Source organism: Epargyreus clarus, unplaced genomic scaffold (genome assembly GCF_041222505.1).
Source record: "Epargyreus clarus isolate Ecla_fem2 unplaced genomic scaffold, WU_Ecla_fem_2.2 ptg000015l, whole genome shotgun sequence".
Taxonomy (NCBI): domain Eukaryota; kingdom Metazoa; phylum Arthropoda; class Insecta; order Lepidoptera; family Hesperiidae; genus Epargyreus; species Epargyreus clarus.
This window is the reverse complement of record NW_027332223.1, coordinates 14,719,034-14,736,675: the sequence shown is the minus strand read 5'-3', so window position 1 is coordinate 14,736,675 and position 17,642 is coordinate 14,719,034. Positions and strand designations below refer to the sequence as shown.

Below are 17,642 nucleotides of genomic sequence, written 5' to 3'. Positions count from 1 at the left end.
TTTAGCGGTTTAGCCACAGGTTAATAATGATAATGAAATAAGTTTTGATATGTGCTCAGACAGCACAGACTATAAATATACAATTTTGCTTTTGGTAATATCTAAGTTTGTTTAATCTGTCTTTTTGATAAATATGTCAAAGTTAAAAGTTAGTATCAAAAATCAAAATAAAATTTTGACAATGAGTTATCAATTGGCGTAATTTTTAAGATGTTTTTAAAGTATTCTACGACTCGTTTTTATTAGTATGATTTTTATTTTAATGTAGAAGTGTACTAAATTGACAATAAATAGTAAAAAACAATTATGTTCAGCAGTTGTGCGTTCCTGGTTACTTAATATTATACTTATCTTATAATGGATCAACTTGAAGATGTGGCTAGTAGTTTATCTCATGATGAACTTCTTGAAATAACACAATCTGTACTGTGTACTCTAATTAGTCATGATTCTTTGCTATCGGAGCTTCCGCCAGATATCATTCATGAAGAAATCCTCTCCCAGGTGCAGTAGTAGTAGTGTTAAAATATTTGATCGCACGAAGAAACCATAATTACTCATTTTTTAAATTCTAGAAATGCTGTTCCTTTATACATTATAATAAACCATGTCACTATTACAGATAGCGGTGGAGCATGGACAATCCATAACTATTTTTGTTTCAAGAGAGAGTGAACCACGTTTAAAAGTGATTGTGAGTACACATCACAAATATTATGATGAAATAAGAAATTGATGGTAAAATTCATCATGTAAAGTACATTAAATTTTTATGATTATTGATAATTGTTAGGGAAATGATGTCATCTTATTTAGATGTTCTAAGCACTACTATTTACTTATGAAGTTACCACATTATAATTAATTAATCAAAATCTAGATTCACTGGAATGAATTTGTATTGCAATCAAAGTCGGCATCCTTTTTTTTTGTTCTGGTGACCTTTTTTTAGCTATTAACACATTACATACACAGATATTACAACTACTGCTTTTTAGTTTGGAAGGGTTAGCAACTGTGTTTGGCGGGCCCTCAGAACTGGTGGTGACTGGCCCTTTTGCCCCCTCCCCCCCACCCTTATTACTTGAGATCCTAATTAATGGAAGTTTAATATCAGTGAATCAGAAACAATATTACAGATATGAATGTAATTGGATGAATGTAATAGTTACTGAAAGAAAAAATACTTATTTTTGTATTGTTTGTGATGCGATGTAAGCAACCAATTATAGAGTGGGCAAGGGTGGCTGAGTTATGTTGAGGTCCCTTAGCAGCAAAGAGACACTATGTAATTATTACAGATTTAAATGCAGCTACATTGTACAGAGCACCACAACTTAAGGATAACCTAAGACTTTACTCTCTAGCTTAAATACTCATTATATTGTTTTTTTTTTAAATTTTTTTTTATATAATATAGAAGTAGCAGACGAGCATGCAGTCCACCTGATGGTAAGTGGCTACTGCCGCCCATGGACATCTGTAATCAACCCCAGATAGGATTAGATATTCCTACCTGAGGTTGGCCACAGACACGCCGCTACCCCTGAGGACTAAGCTGGAACGCCTCGGAAAAGTCTGTCTCCCTCACCACACCCTTCAAACCAGAACACAGCAGCGCCTAACACTGTTGTTATTGGGTAGAAATAGGTGTGACGGTGGTGCCGCCAGAGTCGAACCACAAAGGTTTCTTTCTACCACCTTCAATGTGATCTTATTATAATATTCTATATTGCCATATTTACTAAAATGTGAAGCCATGATGTTATGACACACTACACGGAGACCATGTCAAATCATTCCACCAATCCAGCAGTTTTCTAGAATTATAGACATCTTTATAGAATTGTAGTTTCAGTTTCTGAATAACTTGCTTATAATACACACATGTACTTATTTTAAATAATTCAGACACTGTTTTTTAATGAAAAAACAGGAAGTATTTTATGATTTCAGGTACCCCAAACTGCAACTGTTGGAGATTTAAAAAAAGCCATAGCTAGGCATTTCAGCCTCCACTTACAAAGAACTGGCTACAAAGTAAAAATATCATGGAAGTATATCTGGAAAACCTATAACTTGGATTTTGACGGCATTATATTAGACGATAATAGTAATACAATAGACAATTACGGAGTGGGGAATAAAGCAACCCTTTGTTTCAAAAAGAAAAGAAAAATAAAATAAAGGTTTGAAAAGCATTTATTTTGTTTCTTTAATATAACCAAATATACCACATAAACTATCCTACTAAAAAATCTACTTATTAGTAGAAAATAAGATTGACACATCAAGTCTTGCCACTTACATAAACATAAAATATATTCTCCTTTCAAATTCTAAATAAATTCTAGTCACATAAAAGCTAATTTTATTATTGTTATCATTACCAATATTGTTATCAATAACTGTTTAGTTATTTAATATTTAATTATCCAATACCATGATTAAACCAGTATTTGTAAAATAAGTCTACTATGCATGTATAGTACAGTAATTTTACAACTGTTCGAAGTCTGGTTGCGGCGGCGGTTCCTGCGGCAGAGGCTCGAAGTCTCCGAGGCTGTAGTGCGGCTCCTCGTGGCGCGGTGTCGCCAGCGGACGGTCATATGTATCCTTCAACAACTCTTGATCATGCTGTGAAAAATAAACTTAACAATGCTTTATGCAATTAGGAAATGCCTACTTTAGTTGAATTCGTCATGAGATTTGGGACATTGGAGATAATAATTATTAAAAAAAAATAGGACTACATGGTACTGAGTATAAACAAGCCTTTAGTCTACATAAAGTGAAGTGGATGAAATGAAAATAGTTTATTTCACTCAAAAAAATATTGGATACTGCAACGATGGAAATCTGTCACCAACTTCACAATGTCGTGTATATAAGGATATCATAAGACAGCGTTCATGTATACTGCTACTACTACATTATTATCGTTATAATGATGATACCTGATCGTGTTGCAATACTGAAGGCGGAGCGAGGTCATCAAGGGACAGCTGCGTGTTGATGACGGATGGTGGTGCGTAATCTGCTATGGCAGGCAAGTTTTCAACCGGCTGGAATAAATACTAAATGTTACACTTTTCCTTAGTTATTCTATAGTTATTAATTGATGTACGGATTGGATACTACTTGGGTGCGTGATGCGCATAAGTCTCACCGTATCAGAGGGCGTGTCTTCCTGCCTGGCGGGCGGCTCGTCGTCATCGCGCACGATGTTAGCGCGCGCGCCCTCCTCCGACTCGTACGCGCTCGTGTGCTTTGTCAGAAGCAAGTGAGTCAGTATGTCAGTACCTGAAATATTTTTTTCATAATTTTTTCATGGGATTGGGTTTAAAAGAATGTAAATAATATGTAAATCGTTCGTTTAATGAGTCATCAGATGCTACCCTCATTAAATGCATTTTATTACTGGTTATGCTTAGGTAATTATTAGTAATATATTCCTTTAATTTTACTTTGATTAATGCGTTCAAATCGGTGAGTCGGTTTTCTTTATTTAGTTTGGAAGTTTCATCGCCTGTACATTATGTTTATTTGTCTTCAAAAAACATTTTTTTACGACATTTGCTTTTTCAAATCACCCCTTTAGTAAAACGTATGTATGAAAAAACATTCTCTTGTTTTTTTTATCATTTCCCCCGAGTTCATCCCGCTACATTACCAATTTTCGTGGCGAATCCGCAGATGCAGTAGAGGCGCGTGTGTGCGTCGCGCGCCTCGTTCTCGAGCGTGTGCGGGCCGGCGCACAGCACGGCGTGCCGCAGCTGCCCGCGGTAGCACGACGACGCGAACGGACACTTGCTGCACGTCGTGTAACCCCTGACACATACATATATCAATAGATGTATGCAATACGGTTGCACAGTTTAGTAACGAGTAAGAACTACGGTTCAGCAGAATTACACTCGTTGTGTAGAAATAACAATTTTATATAACATGACTAAAATACCATTACTGTAAATATATGGTCCCTTGAATCGTTCATTGAAATTTCATCTAAAAATATAATATTTTACTACTACTACTACTATATCAAATGTCGAGGATCAAGGTTTAATAGTTAGTTTTGTTGAAATTAAAATTTGAAAATTAAATTCAAAAATGTAAAATTTAGTTATATACCTATGACACTTGTTTATCATTGAAAGTATCTTCGATAGATAAAAGTTACACTTAATTCTTAAAAATAAAAAATATACCTATTAAAAATATTTTGAAAATGCAATAACCAGACAAAATACAAGACACACGTACAGGAAGTGCTTGTCGCTATCGAGCGGCGTGTCGCACTCGCGGCACAGGAGTCCGTCGGGCAGCACTAGCGTCAGCCGCTCATATGTCTCCGCGATGCTGTGACTCGCTGTATCCTTCACCGGCGGCCGCGCCTTGTTCTGAAATAAAGTAAATAAAAGTTACTTATGGTATTAAAATAATATTGTTGAGAAAAAATAAAAGAAATAAAATGCGTGTATACCGTTACACAAACATAACGAGATTAACAGATCTAACCTTAGGCTTGTTAATAAGATGTTCTTCAGAACACAAAGGCACTGCGTCTTCGACGGTGTGGTGGTCGCGCACTTGATGCTCCTTCAAATGGCCTAAATAAAATAAATGAAATTAAATTCAGTAATGTAACAATAAGTTGATGAGTTATAACCTCTTTATAGATGAGAAAACTGTTTTTTTCTGCTAATGACCTAATGGGTAAAACATATCAATGTAGTATTAATTTTTTAAAGAAAACAAATAATAAAATATCACAATATAATATGACATCTATCTGCCAACACTCTTTCTTATGTATTCGCAAACCAAACCAGGGGCCCTACCATGATCTTTTAAAAACAATCATAGTTCAGGAAAGTTTTATTTCAATATTTCATCAATATTATTTCGTTTCGTACCACGACCTCCTTAAAACCTTATTTTATTCCTGCCGAGCGATGTAAACTTAAACCCTTATTTATTTTTCGCTTACTCATTTTATAAAATAAAATTGAATTTGTCATATTTTGCTTAAAAAAATAAATACAATGCAAAAAAAAAAAAAATTCGTCCGACTGATGTCGGTTTTGTATGATTACAAAACTGCTTATTGAAATATTATAAAAAGAATCCTACTTTGACGAGGTCGTGGTACGAAATGTATTATTAAACGAATATTGTTGTAAGAGATGGTAGTAGGCCTCCAGAGATCTCACGATAACCGGTTGTTATCTCCTATGAAGTAACATGTTACCCAAGTGCACGAAGCGGAGCACGCAGCGCGTGCAGCGCACGTCGAGCGCGGGGTCGCGGTGCTCGCGCACGTGCTGCAGGAACAGCCGCACGTTGGCGCTCAGCTCCTGCCCGTCCGCGTACACCGGCACCGACTGCACACGGACACGCGGCATATTTGTTAAACTCACATAATAATATACGAATGTACTGTTTATATTCGCCCAATATATTTCCATTTAAACCTTTGTTATACACTGCTATGCTATGCAACTCATACAATGAGTATATTTAAGTATGTAAATAATGAACATGAACTAAATAGTCAATAGTCTAAACCAGGTTGAAATGAATGATTTCCATTGTTCTAGGCACATACTCACACTTACACATTATAAACCCTACACTAATGCGCATCCATATATATTCTATATGAGGATGTTGTAAATGCTTTTATGACATGATAGCAATGAAGCATGAGAATTATTTAGTAGAAAATGTATTGCAAAGTGGGTGCTCCAACCACAGAAAGAAATTGTTATTGTTTTAACTCTTATTGATAAATTAGACATAAAACACGCATTGGGTGCATGGCATGTGATATTAGTGCGGACTATTCGAGTACCGTCCACGCGTAACTAGGCATACCTTGAGACAGTGCGGGCAGTGCACGGCGTTGGAGCGGCAGTGCGCGCGGCGCATGTGGTCGAGCGTGGCGCGGTGCGCGGACGAGCGGTACGCGCACAGCGTGCACGCGTACGGCAGCTCGCGCACCGCGTGCACCTTCTGCATGTGCGTCGCCAGCGTCAGCACCGCCGCGAAACGACCCTGACACGCAAACGAAACATGATTTTAACCAACTTAACGATCATGCGGTTATCAATTAGACAGAAGGGTTTTGCCAGGTAAAACAAATACTGGTGTATGGGTTTTGCCCTAGTTTTTATATTCGTGGCAATGTAGTAATTCAATGGGAGATGTTCATGTGCATTTACATGTTACATATACATACAACGTCTACAGAATCAGAAGCAGTGGAAATTTTTGTACAGAGATTTTTCTTACAAAATACATAAATAATAAATAAATCACAATAAACCTATTACACTTATCAGATTATTACTGAACATTCTATACTTTACAGTTCTTCTGTGGTATGCAGAATCTTTAGAACTACGGTATAACACAGAAATAGGGAAATTTAGATTAAACTAATCCATAATGAAGTCGGTTAAAAAGAAAATTAATTTTGAGTCTGCTCAACCTGGTAAAAAATTACAAAAAGTGTTATAGATTCGAAATCCATAGATTAGTACTTAACAAGTTAACGTTAAACACACTCACCTCACAAATCAAGCACGCATACGTGTACAAATTGGGCGACTTTGTATCAATGGGATGCGTTTCCTTCTGGTGCGCGGCGAGTGCCTCGGCGTCGAGGAAGCGCGAGAGGCAGTAGTGGCACTGCGGCGCGTCGTCGCCCGCGCCCGCCGGCGGCGGCACCACGTGCTTCAGCAGGTGCTCCGTCAGGGCGCCGCTCTCGTTGAACTCCACTTGGCATTCGGGGCACTGTGAGGGTAGGGTAACACATTTGCATTTAATCATTGTTTGATATAACCACACATTGTTAAATTCCCGAGTCAAATATCCGAAGAAAACATATATTGTATAATAATTGTTTTAATACTACGAAATAGGCAAATAGATCGAAAAAACGTGTCGAAATATTTTTACGTCACTATACGTATATTTACGTTATAATTAGACTTACGTAAACGCATATGCGATGTCAATAGAATTAACGTAATTACTATTCCAAATATTTTTATGCAAATATTTGACATCAAATTATAATTTACTGTAATAAATATTTTTGTCGTTCACTCCAGTCATTATTGAATTATATCATGTCTACATATTAAAAAATAATAATAAATTATCAAGAATACTTTTTATCAACTTATTTACTCACCTCAACAGCAATAGACACCCTATCCACCTGGCCGGTGTCGCCCGCCTGGCCGAAATAGTACCGCTCGAGCGAGACTGTCTCCTCGGGCTTGATCTCCTTCTTGATGTTCTTGAGCGGGATGTCGTCGAGGTCGGGGTCGTCGTCCACGTATGTGCTGGCGCGAGCTTTGCGTCGCGGCCGAGGCTCAGAATCCTTGTCTTTGTTCTTCTCTTGTTTGATCTTTGTGCGACGGAGGGCGAGAGGAATCTGGGATAAATAGAAACATTTTATTGTTATGATCAAAAACTTCTGTTTTATTATTTTATGGCTATGGGATCTATAGCACTTAATAGAGTAGGATTCGTGCCGTGTTGAAGTTGTGGGTGCTATCAATACATACAAAAAAAGCTCAGTACTTTTGAGTTTTTTTTTTAGATATTACATTGTAATTTAAACTATCCGTCATTAAAACTATCGACGCGTTAGGGATTCGTGTACCAATGCCGGTGTTCTTAATTTACTTTACATCTAAAAAAAACTATAGTAGACTGGTAGTCAATTTTAAATGTCTCCCAAATTCCCAAAGCAAACCTCTTCATCATCCTCTTCTACGTAGGTTGTCTTCTCCTTGCGGCGTTTCTTGGGCGGTTCGGGCTCCGGCGCCTTCTTGCGGCGGCCGCGCTTGCCGCGCGTGTCCAACTCCGGCTCCGGAGACTTTTCCGAACGATCGCCCTTCTTGTGCTGTAACAAACAATTCATTTTTATTCTTACCTATACTGTGTCCGTTAAAATTTACCATGGTTAGTTCTGTGGTCAATGTGGGACACATTAAGCACTTCCAGATACATTGTAACTTCAGAATTAGAATTAATGGACTTGGTCAATATAATAAAAAAACAAAATCTAAAACAAAATAATTATTAAATTATTATTTATCATCAGATATGACTTGTTATAATAAGTATTTGATGCGAAAATTAAATAATTAAATGATTTTATTGAAATAAAACAATAATCGATTTAAAAAACCGACACAATACATATTTGTACTTAAATTATTTTACCATATAATATTTTTGCTAATACTGCAAACTCGTGATATATTGTAATTTAAACTTTTACTATATTATTTTCAAACATCCACACTTACCTTAGGATACTTCCAACTTTTGAATGGATTGGCAGCGATCCTGTTGAGCCGCACCGTGATGGAGTCCTTGGCGTCCAGCTTGGTCTGCTCGGCGATGTGCGCCACGATGTTGTCGAAAGCTTGCCCGGGGGATATGCCGAACCTATCCAATGTTACCATTGCATTCGCATATTTCATATGAATTATATTTTGCTCTTCAAAATATTGTGAACCAAAATAAAAGTACCACATTTTAAGGCTGACATAAATGTGGTAGTGCGTTTTTTTTAAAGATACCTACCAAACACTGATTAGGTTTCACAGATAAGCATAGTGACTATTCTTCAAAAAACACTTTGTGATATTCAGGACCCTTAGACTTGACACATCTGAGCGCGATACAATTATTATTATTATCATTGAACTTAAATATTGTATAACATGACGTAATATGAGAAATATATCAGTAATTAAATTTCAAAATATATACCTTTCTCTCCACACAAGCTCATCCAAAAACTGTTGTATAATCTGTCGAGAAAGCAATGAAAGTGTATTCTGGAACATTCTTGGCACAATGCGTCGCAAGTACTCCATGATATTGGCGTTGCTGTTCTTGGAGCCCTGGTCCCCGTGCGAGGAGGACTGGTGTACGTTCTTGAAGCCCATGGCTACTAGCGTGCCCTTGTCCACAGTCAGGTCCGTTACGATCACCGAAGACGGATGCACCCAGTGGCTCAGCGGTTCGAGGATCTTTTGGAAACGCTTCTTATAGTTCTTTTCATACTCTGCTAGAGGTTCGACAGCCCGGAGTCTTATCTGTGATTATGAAATTAATATAATAGCAGAACTTCAAAATAATGTAGTATATGTTGTTAAAAAAATCTAAGTTTGTATGTTTAAATTATTTTGAAGCAGCTCTGCAAAACAACTCATTAAGGAATAATAAATTCCCATCTGCATATTATATTCTACACAATCTTAAACAGTTCACAATAATATGTGCAAGGTTTAATTCTTGATAATGATAAATATAAATTCCATTCAACAGAGCAAAAAGTCGAAACATTTCACATACCGATTTCTCGACAGGATCCAACACGCCCAGCACTTCGACTTTCACCTGCCGCTGCGTCCCGTCGTGGCTGGTGGTGCCGAGCGAGATGACTCCCACCTCCACCTTCTTGCCGCTGCCGCCCAGCCAGGGCATATGCTGGTGCACAGCAGACGTGCACACAGCTCTCAACCACGTAAACAGTCCCTTTACGTATAAATTATCCACTTTCACCCACTGAACCACATTTTGAACGTTTGTTTGACACGCCCAGTGGTATATGAGCTTTAGGAGCACGCTCGGCGGGAAGGTGGCGCCTTCGAAAATCGAACTTGAGTACACCGAGACAAAACGAGTGGGACAGCACTCGGATATCCACACGTAGCCGCCGGAGTATGGGAACTTTGATACGTCCGAATACATGCCTAAAATTGTAATACCATTTTTTTAGATTCATGTTTCCATTTCTACAGGTGGAAAAGAAATAACATTGTCACAGGTGAATGAGAATGTTATGTTATGTTATGAGATGTTATGGATGGGGTCGCAATTGAAAATAAAGCGACATAATAGCAAGTAACTTTCTTCAAATCTAAACAATGAACAAATTGTACATGAATTTGTCATATAAGTCATAGCTATATTTGCGGTTGATTGGATCAGACATTGCTTGCCAATCATATATGCAGTGAGGCTAGAACCATTTATAAGTGTGGCATATTTTATTAGATAAATTACGACTAATTGAAGTTAAGTAAAGATCTATTCCGTTTCTGTGACCAGACCGAACATTTACGAACAGATCTAACTCATGCGACTCACCGAGTTTGAGTTTGTTCCCGGCGTGCACGGCGCACCACTGCTCGGAGCGCACGAGCCCCTGCTGGATGAGCCACTCGGTGAACTTCATGGGCGTGTGGATGAGCACGGACTTGACCTTATTCATAAATTCATAATTCTTTATTTGCATAGAAAAAGGTTAACAAAAGGTCTTAAACCTACAAATCTTCTCATTCTGCCGTATCGGCGTGCAAATTTTATACAATTAGTAAAGAAAAATAATTTACTAACATAACGCCTAAACCATATGAGTTATACCTAAACCATATGAGTTATAGACTTTGTAAATAAAATTTGATCTTCAAGTCTTTAAGTCTTCATGATGCATGGACACTGCTGGCCTAAACCACAGTAATTTGACGGAAATGTATTCCGTCAAATGATGACCTTAAATTCTATTAATATTAATGTCAATAATTAAAATAATGAATTGCAATATAACCTTGCTGTCGAGCGCCGCGCGGTCCGTCGGCGGCGCGCCGTCCTTCGCGCGCAGGTACGGCCGCGCCACAACCACCAGCGACGGGAACGTCTTGCCTGTTCACATTACGGTATATTGTTTAAAAACGGAGCACTCTCAGTTGTATATCTATGTTGGACTGATGTTTTTTTGGTAATAGTGAAATATTTTCAATAAATTTTTGCACTATTCATTACAAACATACAAACAGTATATGTCAATTCCTTCATTCTAGAACTTCCTTCTTTGGTAGGCAAAATTTGGGTAGATTAATGAATAGAAATATTATAAATGATTGTTATATGTTCAGAAAGCACTTTAGAATTTTGCAATGCTATAAATATACACATACACAAATACATAAAGCATCTCTGCAAAACTTTTTGAGCTAGAAAACTATAAATTTTCATTTTGTAAAATCACATTTTTTTTTTCAAAACATACCTTGCAACTTATTGAAAGACACCTCCCTAGAGTCAGCAACATTCTTGTTTCCATCCTCTTTGGTGAGATCTACAATGGCTGTTGCTTTAGTTGCACTGCCCGTGAGCAGCCCACCAATAGCCGTTGCTTCCGATGGACGGACATTGGTCACCACGCTGTGCACATCTATTTAAAATAAATAAAAATATCAATACCTCACCATCTTCAGAACACATAAAAACAATATGAAAATAAAAATCCTATTAAAAATATTTATAATTATAAAGTTTTTACAATGATTTGATAACTGTTTACTAATCAATAGTCTTAATGAATGCACTTACTAGAAGGAGCCAAAGTTTTATCCTTTGTCTTTGTATCTTTTTCCTTTTCTTTTTCATCTTTCTTCTTATCTTTATCTTTCTTTTTCTTCTTGTGTTTTAGTTCTGGTGATTTAGCTCTCTCTGGTGACGGGGAGTATTCCTTTTCTTCTCCACGAGCCTTTCTCGGACGTCCTGATAATAAATTTGTGTGTTACAGCATTTTTATTCTATACTTAGGCCCTTAGGGAATGAATTTTCAATCATTATGTTTTAGTTCTGATTTATGAACAATTATATAAGATTTAATTTCAAATATGGAAATAAAATCAAAATTTTAAAATGTAGGACAGGTATGTAGTGTTAGAGCTCTATCAAAGTAGTTAGTCAGCTTTTTTAAGGAGACTATTATTTTATTTCTTTAAACAGTCTAAATATCAGCACTCACCATTTTGCATTAAATTCAATTGTCTTCATTGAACAAAAAAAAAATATTAATATAAAGAACTCTCTTAATCTATAATAGATAATAATCTACTCCTTGAAATGTAAACTCCTGCTTCAAAATGTTTTAACAGCTCACTTTGAATGCAGGATACATTATGACCACTTATATTGTTCATATAAATAAGATACTTTTATTACTTGTTGTTAAGATTTAAAAACTGTACCTCGTTTGCCTGTCTTCACTTCCTTTGCAACAGATAGTGATCTAGACCTGGATCTTATGATATCTGCACTCTGCCTCTCCAGGTCCTTCAGTACTGGTTGCCTGTACATCAATAAATAATTATCAGGTTTTAATCATGTGTAATCATTTGTTTTTAGTACTAATTGGTTTAATTTTAAAAAAATCTCCCTTGAATTTTAAATAGAGGTTAAAATAGGCAGTGTTGTAGAAATTTCTGTCTGAAGTAGCCATGTTGAATTCTACTATTTCAGCTTAAAGGGTGCCACCATCATGGGACTACTCTCAAAGGGATTAGGCCATAATGTACCGTAATGTCCAAGTGCAAATTAGTAGATGTCAAAAACTTTACTGAAAATTTTTTTTAGCAAGCATGTAGGTTTTCTCACAATGTTTTCCTGCACCATTATAGCCGTTAATAATTTCTAGTGCGCAAATAACTTCAAAAATCAGATTAATGGTTAAACTTACTTTCCAAGTAACTGGTAAGCGGTAAATTGGTCACCATTATACACAATCTCGCCACCTGTGCTCTTGACAATATCATCTAGTTTATTCTGGATGCTCTTGTATTCCTCGTCAGCATTCTTATAGGCTTTCAATTGGGATTCGTCCAATCCTTCTTCAAAGCATTCGAGTTCGAGAGTAGGGACATCTGGACCGAAGTATGAGCGTTTGTATAGATCCGCTTCGATGATCTCGGGAGGAGGCACCACAGGCGGAGGCTCCTAGAAATGCAAACAATACACATCAATATAGCATACATAAACAACGCGACGAAACAACCAAGCGGCGTCATATCCCGGTTACGGTTAACGCACCTCACTGTCTACTTTTAACTTTTTTAACTTCATTTTAATTGTAAACCTCTTGTATTCATTTAATTCTTATTTTCAATGTGGAGCATTTGTTAAAGAGAATGGGATCGCAAAGCTTAAGCCCTAAATAGTAAATTTAGTATGATATGATAATTGAACTCATAGACTCAAATGACAGTGACTGAACTGACGTAATGACGTAAGTCGTAAAGTGACGTGATTGATAGCTTCAATGCTCGCCATTAAAGGCTCATACCATAAACTATTTAGTATTTTAATCGAGTAAGCAGACTATTTCCCAAAAAAGTTTATACTTTGCAAGTACAGTTCATTAGTGAAATTCAATTGGGCACGATTACGATTCTTACGGCGCCAAAATTTGAATGCGGATCCTTATAGATCTCGACGAGACAAGACGAAAAGTAAGAATAAAATTTTTTGATATCTCGCTTAGTTTTCGAGATATCGATATTTAAAAATCGAAAAATAAAAAAAATATATATTCTTTTAATGATGTATTTCGATAGATTTTTGGAAAAGAAAACGAAAACAAAGAATAATTTTTTTCGATATCTCGCTTAGTTTTCAAGATATTAATAAATACATTATTAAAAATGTTGGAATTTTATTGAAAAAATTTTTTGAAGATATATTTTATCCTTTATTATGATTATCACTATTATTATGATAATAATAATAATAAAAAAAAAACCTAAGGATATGCCGGACTCTTACCGGCTAAAACCCCACGGTGTTCCTCTGGACGCCCTTTGCCGGGACTGCGGGTACGCTATAGCATTCGTCCGCGGTCCCAGCGGCGTTTGCCCACAGCAGGGCCCGTCTCCGTTTGGGATGGAGTTGGAGTTTGCTCCATCCCCTCATCTTTGAGGTGCGCGCGGGAACACCGCGCGCGCCACCTCGAGGCCTATTTATGACGCAGGACACCCCCGTGTCCTACGCCATGCCTCCGTTATGGGGGTAGGAGATAGGCGTGGGGAACCCTTCTCCTACGCCCGGTTTTCCGGCTGCGGATAGGAAGGTCTGAGGTTCTCTCTCTCTCCCTCTCCGCAGCCTCCTTCTCCGAGATGACTTCCTCGCAGAAGGATTTCATACCTTTCCAGGACCTGTCGCTCCCCACCATGGCTTTAACTACGGCGGGGAGAGAGAGGTCCGGCCCCACTGCAGCGATGAGCACACGGCGCTGATCGGCCCAGGCTGGGCATACCTCCAGTGTATGCTGCGCCGTGTCCTCGTCACAGCCACGATGGTGGCACTCGGTGGTTGGCTCCCTTCCAGCCGTATTGCACAGGTATCTCCCGAAACAACCGTGCCCCGAGAGTACCTGCACCAGCCGGAAGGTAAGCGACCCATGCCGCCTGTCCGTCCATTCCTCTAACACAGGACGGACAGCCTCCACAGTCCTGAGGCCAGCCGTGAGTTGGGCCAGCCTCTCCTTCCATTTTTCCGTCATGGACTGCAGAGCGTGGAACTTCCGCTCTTTCTCCTCCTTGTGCGTGGGGTGTTCCTCCCGGAGCCGGAGGTCTGCGCGCCACCGATACATCGCAGCACAGACCTCCGCCTCCAGATCCCAAGGAGGGCACCCCGCCAATACGCACGCCGCCTCGAAAGAGATGGTGCGGTAGCCACGGACGACCCCGACGGCCATCACCCTCTGTGGTCTCTTCAAGAGGGTGACATTCTGCCTTGTCAGGGCCTCCGCCCATACGGGTGCCCCGTATAAGGCCATGGACCGCACCACCCCTAAGTATAGGCGGCGGCTGCTCGCACTGGGCCCCCCGAGGTTGGGCAGCAGCCGCTTCAACGCAGCCGCCGCCCCCATTAATCGGGGGACCAAACCTAACCTAACCTAACCTAAACCTAACCTAACCTAACCTAACATAACCTAACCTAACCAATACCAACTCAAATTTCAATCACCTTTTTCAAAAATCAATTTTTGGTTTTTCTCATTTTCCTCCGCCGTTTCTTAACGAATTCTCTTCATTTTCTCTTCTCTTCAATTCTCTCTCTTCTCTTCAATTCTCTTCTACCGTATTCTGCACGTCCTCCCCTATCCGGAGATACCAGTCGCACCCGTTTCCGCCGCGCCGTTCCTCGGCAATTTCACTTTTAAAACGCAAAAAATCGAAATTTTCGAATAATTTTTGAGTATCGATATCTCGAAAACTAAGCGAGATATCAAAAAAAAAAATTCTTACTTTTCGTCTTGTCTCATCGAAATCTATACGGATCCGCATTCAATTCTTGGCGCCGTAAGAACCGTAATCCCCCCTTCAATTGAGTTTATAAGTGAAATGTTTTTGGCTGAAGATCAATAGACGGAACAGATTAAATATATCGTAAATTCGTAATAGTTATTTTAAAAAAGGTGAACAATAAAATTTGGGTATTACATGTTTCACAAGCGCTCAGACTATCTTTGTACAAAATTTCATTAAAATCGGTTCAGTAGTTTAGGCGTGAAGAAGAGACAAACAGACTGACAGACAGAGTTACTTTTGGATTTATAATATTAGTAAAGTAAGGAGACATACTAACATACATGAGACTGAAAATTCGTACCTTCATTGGAAGGAAAGTGGCTCCACCTTTGACGAAATTTGGTCGTACCCACTCTGAAACCTTCGTGGGCTCATGGACAACAACTATGCTAAAGATCATCACTTGATCAAATGCATTGTTTACGATTCAATCATTACTAATATCAATTAAAATAATAGACTCTTTGGTCCAAAAGATCGATTCTCCGATTAATGGATCTTAGGTTGCCATCCCTAGTTACCGTGGGATTTCCGGGATAAAAACTATCCTATGTCCTCGGGTCTCAGACTATCTTTGTACAAAATTTCATTAAATCGGTTCAGTGCCTAAGCGTGAAGAAGAGACAAACAGACAGACAGACAGAGTTACTTTCGGATTTATAATATTAGTAGGGACAATTGATTTGATATGTAATGTTTCCTAATTCTTTATTTTAAAATTTTAAAGGAAAATTTCTTTAATTTTTAGTTTTGAATTGGTTATTTTTTATTCATATAATTATATTTGATTTTTAATCTGATAAATTGTCAATATGAATATCTTAGATTAAGAAAAACATGTACTTTCTTATGTAATTTTTTAAATGAAAATCGATTAATATTGAATAAAGTATGAATCGATTTTTTATTGATCCCTAGTCGGCGGGGTCAAACTGGATAAAGCTAGCACTGAACAGAGAAAAATGGCATAAATTGGAGGTGGCCTATACTCAACAATGGGGTTCCTATAACATAAAATGAAAATAACATTAAAAATTTGGTAAATTTTCATAATCCTTTGATGGTGTTGGCCACACAATCACATCTTTCATTTTTTGATGCAATGAGAGGTAAAGTTTTAGAGAATATGCTAATATGTATTAATAGTGCTCTGTGAATATCCTAAATGTAAGCCTAATATGCTAAATGAATCTGAAGTGAAATGAATCTGAAAATGAAGTGGGATGTTATCACTTAATAATTTTATTAAATGGTATGATTGTTTAGGTAATCCTAGTAACATTTTAGGTTCTTTTTCTATAGCAGTTAACATACCACTGCGCATTATATTTTTAAAATGTTTTTCATCTTCAGACTCATCTTGCATCCAACTTAAATCGGATGAACTGCATGGTTCATAATAGGATGTAATTGAAGAATTAGAAGAAATAGATGTAATATCAACAGGCTTATCTCCAAATAACTTTCCTTTTACAACTATTGTAGTTAATTTTATTGGAGAAGTTCCAATATTTTGTGATGCAAGAGGAATAGGAAATAGAGCTACATTCTTATTTTCTGTATTTAAATTAACATGAACACCTTTACTTCTGTATATTGATTTAATATTTACTTGTATAGCTTTGTCACAATATAAGTTTTCCATGGTTCTAGAGACTTCAGTATGCAAGGCACTGGGCTCTGTTTCAGAGACATTCATATGAGAAGTACTGGGCCCGGCTTCATACAAACTTTTTTGTAAACTTTCACTTTTTACCGCACTGGCACTCTTGACATTGAACTCTGAAAGAGTTTCGTTTTGTTTCTTAATAGCATACTTTCTCTCTTTTGGTGGTGGCATATTTCTATTTTGGCACTGAAATTTATGCGGTACAACTCCTTCCTTTAACTGCAGGGTAACTTTTTCCCCATGTTGTTTCATGATACTGTATTGAGTATAATTTCTTGTATCTTCCTTGATCTGAAATTAGGTAAAGATAATATAAAATCCGAGTTATATTATACATCTTATTCTTACTTCCTATTTTGAGCAATTTACACATTGTGACTATGTCGACATATAAAAAGTAATAATACTAACATTAAAGTGATCTTCACAACAATGTAAATGCGCTATAGGGGATACTTTATCTCTGCTCATAATCTTACACCATTGGTTTCGTATTTTCAGGTCTTGTGGAACAGAAAAAAACACCTTATCTGGTGTACTTCTGATAGTGTTTTTGCACAATGGTACTAGGCAATATCTATAATATGGTTTTTTTAGTCCTTCCATGATGCAAATAGCTAATAAAGTTGAAAAACTTTAAATAGTGACTTTTGCGTAGTAAACTAAGTAAACAACACTCAATTCACGCTATGTGACGTCACACAAATGGCGGCGTTTAATCACAGAACACCTATACTCCTAACGGAGCGTTTAATCGTGTCAAATTTTATGGATAA

At 37.6% G+C, this 17,642-nt stretch overlaps 2 protein-coding genes and 1 long non-coding RNA gene across 4 annotated transcripts; 2 read left to right on the top strand and 1 right to left on the bottom strand.

Annotated features, from left to right (window-relative positions):
• Positions 1-121: 121 nt before the first annotated feature.
• Positions 122-2,201, top strand: LOC140748259 (U11/U12 small nuclear ribonucleoprotein 25 kDa protein). The gene is made up of 3 exons (XM_073081031.1): positions 122-504; positions 623-694; positions 1,957-2,201. Exons 1-3 carry the CDS (start codon positions 358-360, stop codon positions 2,185-2,187), a joined length of 450 nt encoding a protein of 149 aa, XP_072937132.1. The 5' UTR covers positions 122-357; the 3' UTR covers positions 2,188-2,201.
• Positions 2,185-17,472, bottom strand: row (relative of woc). Of its 2 annotated transcripts, XM_073081027.1 has the most exons (22): positions 17,278-17,472; positions 16,810-17,157; positions 12,569-12,825; positions 12,081-12,181; positions 11,434-11,604; positions 11,111-11,275; positions 10,649-10,743; positions 10,189-10,303; positions 9,391-9,791; positions 8,803-9,131; positions 8,334-8,475; positions 7,775-7,924; positions 7,205-7,450; positions 6,577-6,801; positions 5,881-6,060; positions 5,255-5,387; positions 4,522-4,613; positions 4,267-4,403; positions 3,674-3,831; positions 3,170-3,303; positions 2,958-3,065; positions 2,185-2,637 (listed from the first exon to the last, which is right to left on the bottom strand). In XM_073081027.1, exons 1-22 carry the CDS (start codon positions 17,470-17,472, stop codon positions 2,500-2,502), a joined length of 4,020 nt encoding a protein of 1,339 aa, XP_072937128.1. In that variant the 3' UTR covers positions 2,185-2,499. The 2 variants fall into 2 exon arrangements, with proteins under 2 accessions (XP_072937128.1, XP_072937129.1); XM_073081028.1 differs by lacking the exons at positions 16,810-17,157; positions 17,278-17,472 and adding an exon at positions 12,919-13,104.
• On the top strand, positions 15,942-17,572 carry LOC140748260 (uncharacterized). The gene is made up of 2 exons (XR_012102930.1): positions 15,942-16,306; positions 17,368-17,572. It is a non-coding gene; the product is annotated as an uncharacterized LOC140748260 (long non-coding RNA).
• Positions 17,573-17,642: the final 70 nt, after the last annotated feature.

Excerpts from the sequence above, each read along its gene's own strand:
- LOC140748259 (XM_073081031.1), top strand. The coding sequence starts at position 358 with ATGGATCAACTTGAAGATGTGGCTAGTAGTTTATCTCATGATGAACTT. Across the intron at positions 505-622 it reads ATGAAGAAATCCTCTCCCAG|ATAGCGGTGGAGCATGGACA; the intron begins GTGCAGTAGTAG and ends TCACTATTACAG. Across the intron at positions 695-1,956 it reads AACCACGTTTAAAAGTGATT|GTACCCCAAACTGCAACTGT; the intron begins GTGAGTACACAT and ends TTATGATTTCAG.
- row (XM_073081027.1), bottom strand. The coding sequence starts at position 17,472 with ATGGAAGGACTAAAAAAACCATATTATAGATATTGCCTAGTACCATTG. Across the intron at positions 9,792-10,188 it reads CGGGAACAAACTCAAACTCG|GCATGTATTCGGACGTATCA; the intron begins GTGAGTCGCATG and ends TTACAATTTTAG. Across the intron at positions 4,404-4,521 it reads ATCTTATTAACAAGCCTAAG|AACAAGGCGCGGCCGCCGGT; the intron begins GTTAGATCTGTT and ends ACTTTATTTCAG.